This window comes from Eschscholzia californica, unplaced genomic scaffold (genome assembly GCF_041429995.1).
Source record: "Eschscholzia californica isolate CP2 unplaced genomic scaffold, dmEscCali1.0.p SCAF_5, whole genome shotgun sequence".
NCBI classification, from domain to species: Eukaryota; Viridiplantae; Streptophyta; class Magnoliopsida; order Ranunculales; family Papaveraceae; genus Eschscholzia; species Eschscholzia californica.
The window spans coordinates 5,724,480-5,741,258 of NW_028238472.1; the positions used below are offsets into that span (position 1 = coordinate 5,724,480).

The following is a 16,779-nucleotide window of genomic DNA, read 5'->3' on the forward strand; positions in this document are numbered from 1 at the left end:
CATATTAGTTTAGATCTTGGACTAGCAGTAATAATTCGCATAAACAACGGAATGGTTCAACAACTAATAGAGATAATAATCAGCGAAGTTTTTGTTTATCTGTAAGTGAGATTTAAAATCTGAGTCAAGCTCCTGTTTGCCTCAAGTCAAACTTTATCCTGATTATTTTTGTCTCTAAATGCATGACACATCTGAATGGTTGGTTTTGGCATAGATTTGATTCTGACGATAAAAATTTAGAGATCAAATACCACCTAATGTTCTCTCGAAAGCTCTAACAAACATTTGAGAATTCAATTCACATTCAAACTGGTGATCTCTTATATCTTTGTAGAGAGGATTTAGGTCAGTTATTGTGAGAACTATTACTTTGATAGTTCTATAAAGATTAACTTGTAAATAAAGAGGAAGAATGCTAGGAAAGTAAAGAAGATTGTAGAGATTAATTCTTCTCTGTATATTGATTACATTCAGGTTTACATGTATTTATAGCAATAGAAAACCTAATTAGGGTAAATATATGATAACATACAATAAAAGATTCTTGCTAATCTTAATTACAAAGAGGAGGTGAAACCGGTGGGACCCATTACTAGACCCGACCGGGTCGGTCGTGGATGGCATATGGATCGGGTGGCCGATCCATATCCATTACTCTAACACTCCCCCTCAAGTTGGAGCTGGAATGCTAATGAGGCCCAACTTGCCAATATTGTTTCGGAAGGCTTCTGCACCAAGTGGCTTTGTAAAGATGTCTGCGAGTTGTTCCGAAGAGGGAGTGAATTGCGGAGAGATTAACTTTCCTTTAATCTTCTCACGAACCAAGTGACAGTCAATTTCTATGTGCTTGGTCCGTTCGTGAAAAACCGGATTTTCTGCAATATGAAGTGCAGCCTTATTGTCACAATGGACTGGCATAGGAGAAGAATGATTAATGCCGAGATCAGAGAGAAGTGATTTGAGCCATTGAAGCTCACAAGTCAGAGTAGCAAGGGCCCGATATTCGGCTTCCGCAGAAGATCGGGCTATTGTGTGTTGCTTTTTAGATTTCCAAGAAAGCGGACTTGAACCAAGCATGGTGACATAACCAGTGGTAGAACGACGGGTTGTCGGGCATCCAGCCCAATCAGAGTCACAAAATCCAGAGATAAGTAGCTTGCTAGAGGAAGACAGAAGAATGCCTTTCCCTATGGAGCCTTTGAGATAGCGAAGAACGCGATAAGCGGCGTCTAAGTGAGCGGAGCGTGGGTCCTGCATGAACTGACTAAGACTGTTAACAGCATAGGTGATATCAGGACGAGTGACGGTTAAATAGATAAGACGGCCAATGAGGCGGCGATACACGGAAGGATCCTGGAGTGGAACACCATCGGTGGGACTAAGCTTTAATTTTTGATCCATGGGAAACGGGGAAGTCTTGGAGGCTGTAAAACCAGAATCTTTGAGGATGTCGACAATATATTTTCGTTGACAGAGAAATATACCTTTGGAAGAGCGAGAGACCTCAATCCCTAAAAAGTACTGAAGGCGGCCAAGATCCTTCATGGAAAAGGCCGATCGGAGGAAACGTTTTAGAGAGGAAATTGCGGCATCATTATTTCCTGTAATGATGATGTCATCAACGTAGACCAGCACATATAATGAGGTGGTCGAATTTTGATAAGTGAAAAGTGAGTAGTCAGACAGGGATTGAACAAAACCCCGTTTGAGAAGGACGGAAGAAAACTTGGAAAACCATTGACGAGATGCCTGTTTGAGTCCGTAAAGAGATTTGTTAAGGCGACAGACCCTTGTTTCTCCTTTAGGAGAGAATCCAGGTGGTAATTTCATGAACACTTCTTCATCTAGGTCTCCCTGGAGGAAAGCGTTGTTAACATCGAGCTGATGAAGGGACCAGCCTTTGATAGCTGCGATAGAAAGAAGTACGCGGACGGTGACTAATTTTGCGACCGGAGCAAATGTGTCATTGTAATCAAGTCCTTCGACCTGGGTGTATCCTTTAGCGACTAGACGGGCTTTATAACGTTCAATGGACCCGTCAGCCCGAAATTTGATCTTATAGACCCATTTACATCCAATGGGTTTCTTACCATTAGGAAGATTAGTTAGAGTCCAAGTTTTATTGGATTGGAGAGCCTTTATCTCATTAGCCATAGCTTCTCTCCAATGAGGTGAAGTCATGGCCTGAGTGAAGGAGGTAGGTTCAGAATGAGACAGAACCGAAGTTAAGAAGACTTTATGAGAGGGAGAAAAAGAGTCAACGGATAAAAAATCAGTTAGTGGATAAGGAGTATCCGATTTAGAATTTAAAAACGGGAAGGAAACATTGTTACAATCATAATCCGCAAGATGAGCCGGAGGTCGTCGATTGCGAACCGGACGGACTAAAGTATCAACATTAGTCGGTATGTCGGCAGAGGCGGAACCGGAGAGAGCACGGTCAGAGGTGATCTGGACGGGAGAAGAGTCCATTGGGGTGCCTGTAAGATGTTGGCCCGTGGCTGTGTTGGCAGGAGCCGAAGCTGATGGGAATAGAGGAGTGCCTCCAGAGGAGGTGCCTGTAAGATTTCGTACAGTGGGTGTGTCGGCAGAAGCCGAAGTTGACGAAATTGGAGGAGTGCCTCCAGAGGAGGTGCCTGTAGAAATGTCATCATGAACGTGACCAGGAGGAGGTAGACTTGGACCCGTTAGATGCTCCCCCTGTGACCGAACCGAGGAGCTGCCGTTAGATATTGAGGCAGTGGGCTGAACCGAGCCCAGTGGTGCCGATAGAGGAGCACTACCGCGGCCAGAAGGGTAGTGAAAAGACCCATCATCCCTAATCGAAAGGAATGGGGCTGATGGTGAGGGAGGTGGCCGATCAAATTCTTGCATCGAGAAACGATCTTCTTGGAAGGTGACATTACGAGTCGTAAAAATTTTATGACTTGATAAGTCATAGACACGATATCCCTTTTGTCCGTTAGGATATCCTATAAATATTCCACGTGTAGCACGAGGATCGAATTTATGTTTTATATTTGTGTTATGTGCGTAACATAAGCAACCAAATACTCGAAGATGGTTAAGAGATGGAGGAGAACCGAGAAGGACTTCATGAGGAGATTTTCCTTGAAGGATGGGGGTTGGGATTTTGTTGATTAGGTAGACGGCCGTAAGAACACATTCCCCCCAAAATTTGAGAGATAAGTGGGCTTGAAAACGTAAAGCCCTAGCCACATCAAGAATGTGGCGATGTTTGCGTTCTACCACACCATTTTGTTGAGGTGTGTATACGCAACTTCTTTGGTGAATGATACCTTTTTTAAGAAATAGTAGTTGAAGTTCACGAGAAAGAAATTCCGAACCATTGTCGGATCGTATTGTTTGTATTTGAGGAAAGAGATTTTCACCATTACCGGAATGAACGTTTGAGATTTTATAGTGAAATTGATTGATTGTGTAGTTAATAAAATTGGAAAGTATGGCGAAAGTTTCCGATTTGGAGTGTAGTAAATATACCCAAGTACATCGGGAGAAATCATCAACTATAGTAATGAAGTATCGACAACCGGAATTAGAAATGACATTAAATGGTCCCCATAAATCTATGTGGACTAATTCAAAAGGTCGCGTAGTATTTGAAGTACTAGAAGAAAAAGAGAGACGCGGTTGTTTAGATATTGGACAAACATCACACGGAATTTTATTCATTGATCCACTCTTAATACATGGATTTTTAGAAATAATAAAATTAAAACGATCTAAAGAAGGGTGGCCTAGACGCCAGTGCCATAAATTGAAACTACTAGAAGAAAAAGGAAAAGTAGAAAATATTCTAGGTTCCGTGCGATAGAAATATAGCCCATCATGAGGATCACCAAGTCCAATCGTCCTTGTCGTTAATGGGTCCTGAAAGATACAAGATTTAGAGTCAAAAATAACACTACAATCAAGAGACTTTGTAACTTCAGAAACGGAGATTAGATTGAATTTAAACGATGGTATATGTAAAACATGATGTAGAATAAAAGTTTTACTAAACGGGACGGATCCAATGTGAAGGACATGAGAGCGAGATCCGTCCGGTAATCGAACATAATAATAAGGAGGTGCTTTTCTATAAGAAGAGAAAGATGATAAGTTTGCACAAATATTTTTAGCGGCACCGGAATCGATGACCCATGGAAGGGAATAAGAGTTGTTACCTGCTAGATTGACGAATGGGTCAGTGGTGCCCGCAGCCGAGGTGCCTCCAGCAGCATTGCCTTGTTCATATAAACGAACAAGGTGATGGTATTGCTCTTGGGTCATGGACGTCGCTGAAGGCGCCCCCTGCTGAGGTGGGTCAGAGACCGAACCGTTAACGGCAGAACCGTTAACCACCGAACCGGCGAGTTGATTGCTTCGCTGACGTGGCGGATAGCCGTGGAGCTTGTAACACGTTGCCTGTAGGTGACCGAGCTGGTGACAGTTATCGCAGTAGGGTCGGGTTCGTTTGGATCGGTTTCGGTCTTGTCGACCGGACCGATCGAACCGTCCAACCGAGGACTGCTGCCCGACAGCTAGGGCTGCGGTTTCCGAGCTTGCAAGATCCGAGTTAGTTAGGTTTTGTTGAATCTCCTCCTGTTTGACCATGCTATGAATCTTGAGGACCGATGGGAAAGGGTCCATGAGTAGTATTTGACTCCGAATAGCAGCAAATCGATCATGGAGTCCTTGAAGAAACTCCATGGCTCGATCTTGATTAGACCTATCAATGAGAGCTTTTCCATGACCACATAAACATGGTTCAATGGCAAGGAGAGATTGAAGCTCATCCTGATGTGATTTGAGAAGAGTAAAATAGGTTGAGACATCCGAACCTTCCTGTTTCAAGGTAGAAATAGCACGCTTAAGTTGAAAGATCTTAGGCGCGTTTGTTTGATGAAATCTTTCATAAAGATTTTGCCAGATTTCTGCAGCAGATTCATCATAAAGAATAGACTGACGGATGTCAGGATTGACTGAGTTGACTAGCCAGCTTGACACAAGGTCATTACATCTCTCCCATGCATGTAAATCAATGGGAGTTGTTGGTTTTTGAATTGAACCGTCAACAAATCCGAGCTTATCTTTTGCTCGTAAAGCCATCTTCATCCCTCGAGACCAGGAGGCATAGTTATCTCCACTTAAAAGAGGGGTAATCAGAATGGTGGTGGGTGAATCAGAATGGTGAATTCCAAACAAAGTAGAGGAGTTTGGTGGAGTACCAGGAGTATATTCAGAACTAGCATCAGTAGTCATGGTGAAATAAGAGAAGCAAAAAATTAATTATTTTCAAAGAAAAAAAACTTTATGGCTCTTATACCATGTGAGAACTATTACTTTGATAGTTCTATAAAGATTAACTTGTAAATAAAGAGGAAGAATGCTAGGAAAGTAAAGAAGATTGTAGAGATTAATTCTTCTCTGTATATTGATTACATTCAGGTTTACATGTATTTATAGCAATAGAAAACCTAATTAGGGTAAATATATGATAACATACAATAAAAGATTCTTGCTAATCTTAATTACAAAGAGGAGGTGAAACCGGTGGGACCCATTACTAGACCCGACCGGGTCGGTCGTGGATGGCATATGGATCGGGTGGCCGATCCATATCCATTACTCTAACAGTTATGTACTTGAATTTGTAGATATTAAAGATGAGAAAATAAAACAACATGAAAAATATCGAAATTAAGAAGTTTCCTCGTTAAACCACAAAATTCAATTCACTCAGGCTCTAGACTTGTGATCGTGGCTTTTTCCGCACCTCTAGTGACGGGTCATCCGGTCATGTTTCTTCATTAAGCAATCATGCTCTTTTATCTTTTGTTCTTCTAGGCCTCCTCACCTCTTCGCGGTATTTTGGGATTTTCTTCTAGTTTTGGTATGGATCAAAATTGTAGCAACGAAGATGTGCATCATTAAGTTTCCAACTAGCATTTTAAACGCTATATGGTAGGTTATATTTTTTTTTTTTGCTTAGCACCGTCGTAGTAACATTGTCATTATTGTCAAACATTACCTCAAACGTCATCAAAATAATCATAAGTCCATCAAAGACTGCAGTAAAATTATAGAATGTCCGGCCACAATCCCGGCCAAGGTAAGTGGCAAGCTGAGAGAGAGAAAGCTAAGTACTTTCCCTCTCGAAAGCTCAGCCCGCGACATACCCCGGCCGGGATTGTGGCCGGGCTTTCTCCCATTTTCCAACCAAGATTGTGGTAAAAGAAAGTTCAACTACAAACTCTTCTCAAACAGACATGTGAGAGATCCAGTCGATTTTGGCACAAGATTTTACTGTATTTCATGGTACATAGGAAGCAACTTTGGTTTCCAACCCAACCTAAACGGTAGGTGGTTCATCTTTCTAATTCTATTATCCATCTATCCTTCACATAATAAAATTCATCAAACAATAGCAAAAGGAATTTATATCAAACAAGAAAGAAAGGAATCTATGCACATTTTGGTTTCTCTTCGTCACGGCCACTAGCTAAATGGGCCAGATGTAACCTATTAATCATCAAACAAAATCAGCCCTAGAGATGGCTACAAGAATGTAATCATGAATATGGGAAGTATTCATTCACAAATTTTTATTTAGAAATGGTAAAATCGGAACCTTGGTTCTCTAGTGGAGAGATGTACATGTGATCGAGAACTAACCAACGTAAATGATGGTACGTTTTCTTCTGTGCCTATAAGCTAAAATTAGGTTATTCATTAAAAAAACGTTTATTATATGCGGTAATTAATGGACAAATCTTATGCATATTTCTATGATAAGGTGATATATATATTATGTTTGTGAGTCTTTAATTAGTCTTCTTTTCCTTTTTATTTTCAACATAACATGAGTTGTACTTGGTTTTGTTTTCATCTTTTCCTTTTCTCAGATAAGATATGTGGAGCCGAAACTTTTGCATGTAATTAAAACACGTTCGACGTAAAAGTCTTCAGTTTAGATAGCAGAAGACTGCAAATTTTATGAAAATTTTGTTGCACACATAGTAAAAAAATAAATAAAAGTATATTACATGATCTACATTTTGATAAATAAATTGTATAAGCGAAAATAAAATCTAAAGTTTAATATGGAAAAAGTCGATCAATTGCAAATCGCGAAATGTTTCTATTCCAAACTCGAAGAAGAGGCTTCATATATATATATATATATATATATATATATATATATATATACAAGTAGTGTTATATAGTATGTTCTAGGTTTAAGTTAAATAATTAATTATTTCGACTTCTAACTCAGTATGCAATATTATTTTTATTTTATCACTTCACGTATCAATATAAATAAACTACTTCGCATATGGAGATTTGTTTTCCTTGATTTACTATAGATATTGCAATATGTGTTGTAATACTATACTAGGGTATATCTCGTGTCATAGGGCATGAACAATTGCATTAATTAAATTTGACAAATTTTAATCTAGTGCTTCTGTAGGTGTCCCGAACATGTCACTCGACTCCCCATTATTTATTATTGTTACATTGTGGATACCCTAACTTTTTATATTCTACTTAAATTAGTTTTTTTTTAGTAAAATCAGAATTTTCATTCGTACAAAGAAATTCAATCCAATACATTACATGGTCAGAGCCTTTTGTCTCCTTTGAGTACAACATGGATTTTCTAAAGTAAATTACAACAGGAAACTTACCAAAGTAAGGACAAAGATCTTAAAGATCACAAATAAATTAGTTATTGTATTGAGAGGACAATTTCTTTTTTAAACCCTTACAATTTCTTTTGTTTCCTAAGAAAGATACGGGTTTTTTTTTAATGGATTATGTTATTTCTAAAAAGGACTACATCTTAAATTTTGAGAATGGCTTTTAGAAAATATCTTCTATTAAATAAAAAGATATTTGTCAATCATTGTTTCTCCTTTTGTTGTACTATATAGATTCTTAACATTTATGACTAAAAAATATTAGAGATTTCGTATATCTAAAAGGTTGAGTTTTTTTCCTTTATCCAACGAGAATATGATAGCTTCTTACTATTTTTAACTCCACCGACAACTAGTCTCTGCCCCTTTTGAGTTTTGTTTCCCTCTCACCTCTATATATAACTTCACAGACATCAACATCCTCACTCCTCATACTCCTTTTCCTTCCTTAGTATTTCTCCTGGTTGAGAGGTGAATAGGGTTTACGTTTAGGTTTTAAATATCATATTCTGAACCGTGCAGAAACCACTGAGAAGGGTGATTCATATGATTGTTGTATCGGGTTCACTTGGTGCAGGTCCGAAACTCTTTGAATCCGATACTGCTTTGAGATTTCTTCAATTTCATTTGTCATTCTATATACTCCACCCTTGGTCAGTTCTTCTTATCTTGTTCTTTTAAAATCTTTTTTGATTAAATTCATATAAAATGACCTCTTTTTTTATTAAAGCTGGCCCTCCTGATATAAGAATGAAGTATGAATTTGGTCAAGAGCTAGGAAGAGGTCAATATGGGGTCATATATTTGTGCAAAAATAAATGGACGGGGAAATCTTATGCTTGTAAATTGATTCGTAAGTATAATGCATTACAAGTCGAAAAAACTCGAGTGGAAGTAAATATTATGAAAAATCACTTACCTCAACATCCCAACTTTATAGGGTTCAAAGAAACATATGAAGACGAAAATAATGTATATATCATAATGGAACTTTGTAAAGGAGGTGATTTATATGATAGAGTTGTCGAGGTAGGACATTACAAGGAACGAGAAGCAGCGATTATCATTCGAACCATCGTCGAAGTTATTCAAGTATGTCATAACAATGGAATAATTCATAGAGATATTAAACTCGAGAATTTTTTATTTGTTGATGAAAAGAAAATAGAACCGATGAAAGTTATTGATTTTGGATTATCACTTATTTTTAAACCGGGCGAACGATTTTCTGAAATGGCCGGGAGTTTAAAGTACTTTGCCCCGGAAATGTTTAAAAAGAATTACGGGCCTGAAATTGATATATGGAGCGCGGGTGTGGCATTATATTGTTTACTTGCTGGAGCTTTTCCGTTCGATGGTAGAACTAACGAAGAAGTTAAACGTTCAATTCAAGAAAAAGAGGTTGATTTTAACAAAGATCCTTGGCATCAAGTTTCGCTTTATGCTAAGAGTCTAGTTTGTTGGATGCTTGAACCTGACCCAAGTATTCGAATAACAGCCGCAGAAATATTGGAGCATCCTTGGATAAAACAATATGCTCACTAAATGTCATACAGTTCATAACTCTCTTTCATTTTGCTTAAATCTCAAAGGCACTACCTGAATAACAAAACCTAACCTAGCTTTAGAAATTTTGTACAATCGGCTGCATCTCATTGTTTTTTCTAGACAATCCCTTATATAGAGAGAGAGATGGGGCAGAAGCATTTGTTTAATGAAGCCACTGAGCGCACAAAGGTTCTTGAAGACACCAAGCAAAAGAAGAAGCACCATGAGGGTACTAGTGACAAAATCAAAGAACTACATGACGAAATCAAGCAGCTACTGAAGGGGCGGATGCATGTCAGGAAAGCCGCCTTGTCCCCCACACAAAATGCTGTCTCTAAAGAAGGTACTACAGATGAAAATAAGGTCGACGAGAGAGAAAAATATTCAATGAAATGGTGGAGGAGATGACATATGTTGTAGAATGCAAAAAGAAACGTGGAAAGAAACTTCTTGCCGAGAGAAAGGTCGCGTTGAAGAAACGTGAAGAGAAACTTCTTGCCGAGAGAAGTTCGCACTGCCGAGAGAATGGACGCGCTGAATTTTGACATTATGTTTTTTCCGTTTATAGTTTAATGCTATTTACCCTATCAATAAGATTTGATCCAAATATTTCTTTAGTTTGTACCCAATTCTAAGTTTATATTTAATGTTGTTTACTTTATGGAATAATTCTAACTTAAGCTTCATGTTTTGCATAGGAAGAACAATAGTCTGAAATTTCCAATATCAAACGAGTATGACTAATAAAAGTGACTTTATCGAATAATTCTAACTTAAGCTTCATGTTTAGTGCTGCTTACTTATGGACTCGTTGTAATGGGCTCCATTTGATTTGGAGAAAAAGTTTCTTTGGTCGATAATGGGTTGAGCTTAGTATACCGAAGCAGCAAATGGTCCACGGGTAAGTGGTTAACCGAAAGAAAAAAGCTAAAACTAACAAACTAATATAGGAATAAACTAAATTGCACCGGAAAAACATTCTTCTCCCCGGACTACATTGTAAGGACTATGTACTTAATTCATACTTTTTTTCTTATCGTTTTAAAAATTAAACCAATGAAAAGACATGTAGTTCGAGTCAACAAGTGAGTTTCTAAATACCTTCTTCAGTATAATACTAGTGCGTATTATACTTGACTACTTGTACCTACTAGTAGATCTTAATAAAACAGTAAAAGTGAGAATCGGGTAGATGCAACAATCAAGGGGGATCTAGGATTCATGGAAGACATTAATGTGTGTTTGGAGAGTTGAGGAGGTGTTTGTAAGGAGGGAACAGTTGGGGTCGGCAATAACATCTTTTTTTTTGTAGTGAACTAAACCAATTGCCCATGGAAGAAGGAGGGAGAGACAGATTGTAGGCAACTAGGAGGCTTTTGGGTTCTATAAGTGGCCAGCATAAAGACCCTATATGATATTACTAAGTACACGATTAGGGGGCCAAGTAATCGGATGTGGTTAGTTAATTTACCAAATCCAATATGATACGAAAATCCAAAAATTCTACGTGTACATAAATTGGCAACCATCCCTTTGCTTAAACATCTCAAAATGGATTTGCTACAACCCAACTTGCCATGCCTTAGTCATGTTGTGATATCCTTACAAGTTCGTTACAAATTAATAATCTAAACCATTGTTGAAGTTTATAAGAAAATGTTGTTTCACCTCTAAGTAAGTCGATCACTTGGAATTAGTAGTTTTATTTTTGTTACTTTCTTATAAAGTACTTTAAGATGGTAATATTTTCAACAAATGTTGAATGTAAACCTAGTAGCTATATAATGATGGTACACTAAAATAACCAAAACCTAACTTTTCTTAGACATATATAATACTAATGCAATTGTGGGTACCAATAAATATGCTTTTTTTTTGTTGGAATAGTTGCTCTATATAGATTATAATAAAATATTTTTACAATACTGCTTAACTAAAAAATAAGGCACTTGCTTCCATATCTTGGCTCGTTTTTTTCTTTCTAGCCCACTTTGCCAGCTTGGCTGCATGAGAGTTTAACGTCCTCCTTGTATATTGAAAAAGGATGCTGTCGAAATTTCCTATCATATCTCGGATTTTGTGGATGTGAATCTTTGATTGCCATTTGATCGTATGCTTTCGATCTTGGATGTGCTTGATGAGGTTATAGTTGTCACTTTCGATGATGATGTGCTTATAGGCTCGGAATTTTGCCCATTCCATCCCATTGCAGATAGCGATAGCTTCACTTTCTTCACTATTCCTTGCTCTGGAGTAAGATGTAGCAGCTTTATGAACTTCGCTTCCTTATTATGCACGACTAGCCCCGTGCCTATAAAGGCATCAATAGATGTAAATGAGGCGTCGACATTAATTTTGAGGTACGGTTCGATGGGGGGGGATCCATTTTTCAATGCTCGTCTTATTTTCCGTGATGTTCTCATTAGGTTTTTCCGGGAAACTTTTAATGGTGTTAATTATATTATTAGTCTCGGCTTTAGTGCATTGAAAGCAACTGTCACATCTAGTTTTCCATATAATCCACAGTATAGTAGCAAAATGGGTCTTGTTTTTTGTATTGCATCTATGGGGAGAGTTTTTCCAAGAGAAAATCCACTCTTTAATAGATTCAATGTTTTCCGAGATGATATTAAAATGGAACCAGACGTTTTTGGCTATTGGGCAATGAAGGAGCGCGTGCTCAATCGTCTCGATTTTGGTGCATATGTGACAATTCATGTTGTTCCCTATGTATTTACCTATACGGGCTTTCACTGGGAGCGCCTTATTGCAAATTTTCCATAAAAATAGTTTGATTCTTGGGATGACGGGAAGTCCCTAAAGGAAATTCCAGTTTAATTGGTCGAGGTTCGGGGCTAGGTTTTCCCTTATTAGGTGATTGTACAACGATTTGACAATTCATGTTGTTCCCTATGTATTTACCTATACGGTCTTTCACTGGGAGCATCTTATTGCAAATTTTCCATAAAAATAGTTTGATTCTTGGGATGACGGGAAGTCCCCACAGGAAATTCCAGTTTAATTGGTCGAGGTTCGGGGCTAGTTTTTCCCTTATTAGGTGATTGTACAACGATTTGACCGTGAAGTTTCCGGACTCGGATAGGACCCATTTCAGTTCGTCCCTTCCTTCCTGTCGGATTGGAATCGCTTTTATCAGGTTTCGAGTGTTTTCGTCGAAATTGTCAATCAGGAGATTTTCATTCCATTCGTTATTTGTGATGAGTTGTGACACTTTTGTAAGATTAGAGTTTTGTTGATTCGTAATTGGATTGTTTGTAGTCGGAATCCAAATGTCGTGCCATATCTTCATGTCCTCACCAGTGTGGACTTCCCAGATGCTCAAATTGTTTATTTGGTTGAGAGATTTGCAAATATTCTTCCAGATCCACGAGTGGTGCTGCTTTGCTGGACCTGGATTTTCCGTATTAGGGTAGTATTTCGCTTTTAAGAATTTTACCCACGCTGCTTCCGGATTTGTCTTAATTCTCCATGCTTGTTTACTTAATAGAGCCTTGTTATCAATATCTGGAATGTGTATGCCAAGACCTCCCAAGTCTTTTGGGAGGCAAATCGACTTCCAAGATTTAGTGCATATGCCTTTTGACTTACCCCACCAAAAAGACTTTTGAAGAGTCATAATGCGTTTGCTTATGCCCTTTGGGATGGCGAAGCATTGCATCTGGTATCGGGGTACGGCCGTTGCGATCGCCGAGATGACCACCGTTCGACCAGCTTGGGAGAGGAACGCGTTGTTCCATCTCGAGAGTTTTTGGTTTATTTTATCCACCAAGTCATTGAATACTCTAGTTTTGTTGGGACCTATGAATAGCTGAGATCCTAGGTATTTCTCTAACGTGGACGCGTATTTGACCTTTAGGGATCTCATGATCATACGCTTCAATTTCGGATGAGAGTTCTTTGAGTAAAATATATTCGATTTCGAGTAGTTTATCATTTGTCCAGAGGCCTCTCCGAAGGTATTAAGGATGTTTTTAAGTTGCGCAATATTCTCTAGAGAGTTATGTCCAAAAATGATACAATCATCTGCAAACAGTAGATGATTTATCTCAAAGTTGTTGCTATTACTCGGGAATCCTTGAAATTTTCCATTCCCTAAATCAGAATTAATTAGTCTGCTGAGCCCTTCTATAGCCAGTGTAAATAGGAACGGGGATAGGGGGTCTCCTTGTCTAATTCCTCTGGAAGGGAAGAATGTCTTGCTTGGGCGCCCGGTCACTAAAATTGCCATTGAGGATGTCGATATACAGTTGTGAATCATGTTGATCCATTGGTCGGAGTAGCCCAGATTCCTCATATTAATATTAGTGATGAACGACCATTCTATTCTGTCGAAAGCTTTTGACATGTCTAATTTGAGCCCAAAGTATCCCTTTGCCCCTTTCATCTTTTTGTAGGAGTGGATGATCTCTTGACCTATAATAATGTTATCTGTTATTTGTCTACCCGGAACATAAGCCGCCTAGAAAGGAGATATGATGTCGTTCAGTGTATGTTTAAGCCGGTCTGCTAAAATTTTCGTGATGATTTTGTATGTGGTGTTACCTATAAATATGTTAGTAGTAATCACTTAGAAAACGCCAACAGAGGCCTAAATAAACAAAGAGTTGATGCATGAGCTGTAAACATATTCTCTTTGTAACTTAATCTAAGATAACACCAATATTAAGCATTACAATTTGTATGAATACTTGGTATGACCCGTGCCCGAATATATTTGATATTCTAAAATAAGAAAAGGGAAAAGAAGAAACTAGCAACCAAGAATATAATGTATAGGTTCTCTCTACTCACTGTCAATTGATTTTGAGTTGGACGGCCACAAACTTAATATGGTATTAGAGTTAGGCCCACACCTGATAGGCTTAAAAGCCACACGTGCTCCACCCGAAAAAAAAAACAATACGTGTTAGGCTAATCACACCACACGGGAGGGGGCATGTGATGATAGTCCCACATAAGAGAAAGGGTAACTAGCAACAAAGAATATAATGTATAGGTCTTCTCTACTCATTTTTAATTGATTTTGAGTTGGATGGTCACAAACTTAAGAAAGAAGACAAAGATAGTAAATAGAAAAAGAAACATTGTGAATGGAGAAGAAAATGAATGCAGCCAAATAATCCATTAATATGGCTTACAATTTTACAAAACCCACAACAAACCCACATCTTTTATCCAATTACAAAAAAATTAAATCAAGAAAAAAAAGGGGGAAAAACGTGAAAATGACATAGATTTGCTGACCTAGATTCATATCAAACAAAACTTTATTTAAAGGACATATATACACCTAACTAGTTAAAACAGGTAGGTGGCATTAGGGGTGGGAAAACGGTCCGAGAACTCGAGATCCGGCCCAATTCGTTCGGATCGTTGGAACCCGCTGCCCGATGTAAGTCCGAGTCGGGCTTCACCGGCCTGTTATTTCGGGTTATAGTGGGCGGGACTAGGACAAGGGCCTCTACCCGAGTCCCGGCCCAATATACCCGCCCGTTTAAGACCGCCCGCCCGTCTGCCCGTTACCCGAAACTTTAAGACCGCCCGATCCGTCCGGTTGTAAAAACCCTAGGACACCCCTTTATAAATCCCCTCATTGCTCCCCCCTTTTTCTTTCACGCCTCCTCTCTAGGTCTCTCTCTTCTCTTCCGTCTTCTCACTCTTCTCTAAAACTCTAACCAACCGAAACCCTAATCTTTACACTATACAAAATCCATAATCTTTAGTAACCGAAGCTTATCTTTGATGGTTAATGACGAGTAACACCACCTTCTAAAGCTCTAAAGTGTAAGATCTTCAACCTTGATGTACTGAACAATGAAGTTGTAGACTTTCTAAAACAGATCTTTCACTCGCTTAAGTCAGATATGTTTGATCAGACGAATCTAACCTTTGATCTGTTTGATCAAACAGATCATAGATATGTTTCAGTAAGGTGAAAAAAAGTGTATTTTTTTGTTGGTGTTGTTTATAGAATGTAGTTTATGGATATGTTTTAGAGACTTTAGTTATCTTTATTTTGGATCATGTAACTTTTTGTGATGTAAATTTTAGTTATCTTTAGTTTGTAGATTTGTTTCAGAAAAATAAGAGATATCATGTAATTTTTCATTTTTTTGTGGTGATGATGAATAAATGCAAGCAAGCCATTAACATTATGGGCCTCCATGACATAGGATACACGGGAAACCTCTTCACTTGGACCAACAAACAATTTTCGGGCAACTTAATCCAGGAGAGACTAGACTGCGCTCTGGTCAATCACAAATGGCTTTCCACTTTTCAGCACTCTAAACTCACTCACCTTCCCACCTTAGGTTTTGATCATAACCCCATTATCCTCACCACCAAAATCCCTTCTTCTTTGGGTCGAAAACCGTTCAAGTTCATCAAGAATATTACAAACAAACTTCAAAACATCCAAGACCCAGAGAGCTTTAATTACACCTACAACCACATCGAGACTCTCCTCCTTCAGCAAGAGAGCCTGTGGAAGGAAAAATCTAGGACAGCAAACATCAATTTGGGCGACAGAAACACTAAATTCTTCCATGTCAAAGTTGTCACCCGCAATCGTAAAAACCAAATCACTTCCATTAAAAAAGCAGATAACTCGTCGACCAATGACGAAGAGGAAATCTCGGCCATTTTCTCCACTCACCTCCAAAGCATTTCCACTATGGTCGGTTCCACTTGCTCCTCCAATCTTAGAGTGCTTCTCCCACCAAATCACTCCTTCTCAAAATGATACCCTTTCTCGATCCCTTTGAAAGAAGACATTAGGAAATCGATTTTCTCCCTCAAATCGGAAGCTGCTCCCGGTCCAGATGGCTACCCCCCTTTCTTCTACCAATCTAATTGGGAGACAGTGAAGGTAGACATTATTGAGATAGTCTCTCAATTCTTCAGAACTGTCACGCTTCCGCCTCAGTCGAATCACACCCATATCTGCCCCATCCCGTAAACCAAAACCCCTCAATCTCCGACTGATTTTAGGCCGATAAGCCTTCTCAACACTACCTACAAAATCATTACGAAAATTTTGGCCAGTTGTCTTAAAACTGTCCTCCCCGATCTCATCTCTCATTTCCAAGTTGCATATGTGCCTGGTAGGCAAATCACTGACAATAAAAAAATTTGGCCAGTTGTCTCTAACCTATCCATAAAGCATCTCCTCTTTGCGGACGACTGTAGCATTTTCGGCCAAAATACTCTGGAGAATGTGCACAACCTCAAGCAAATCTTGCATGATTTTAGTGAAGCCTCTGGCCAAATTATCATTTACGCTAAATCAAATATTTTCTTCTCCAAAAATGCGCACCCTAAATTCAAAAGAATGATCATCTGTAATCTCAAAGTCCATCAATCATCCACCAGATACAAGTACCTCAGCACTAATCTCTTCATCAATAGAAACAAAAGGCAAGCTTTCAATACTCTTCTAGCCCAAATAAAAAACAAACTCTCCAAGTGGCAAACAAACCTTCTCTCTCAAGCTGATCGCTCC

General features: G+C 38.7%; 1 protein-coding gene and 1 pseudogene across 1 annotated transcript; one reads left to right on the forward strand and one right to left on the reverse strand.

Moving 5' to 3' along the window:
• Positions 1–3,662: 3,662 nt before the first annotated feature.
• On the reverse strand, positions 3,663–5,436 carry LOC147536547 (uncharacterized). Its single transcript, XM_086638710.1, has 2 exons — positions 4,188–5,436; positions 3,663–3,891 (listed from the first exon to the last, which is right to left on the reverse strand). The coding sequence occupies exons 1-2, from the start codon at positions 5,263–5,265 to the stop codon at positions 3,857–3,859; spliced, it is 1,113 nt and encodes a 370-aa protein (XP_086494836.1). The 5' UTR covers positions 5,266–5,436; the 3' UTR covers positions 3,663–3,856.
• A 2,978-nt stretch (positions 5,437–8,414) lies between these two features.
• On the forward strand, positions 8,415–9,251 carry LOC147536548 (calcium-dependent protein kinase 7 pseudogene; annotated as a pseudogene).
• The last annotated feature ends 7,528 nt before the right edge of the window (positions 9,252–16,779 follow it).

Bases quoted from the DNA above. Each gene is read 5' to 3' on its own strand.
- LOC147536547 (XM_086638710.1), bottom strand. From the start codon at position 5,265: ATGACTACTGATGCTAGTTCTGAATATACTCCTGGTACTCCACCAAAC. The intron at 3,892-4,187 runs GTAACAACTCTT...TGTATCTTTCAG, and splicing joins CCCATTCGTCAATCTAGCAG to GACCCATTAACGACAAGGAC.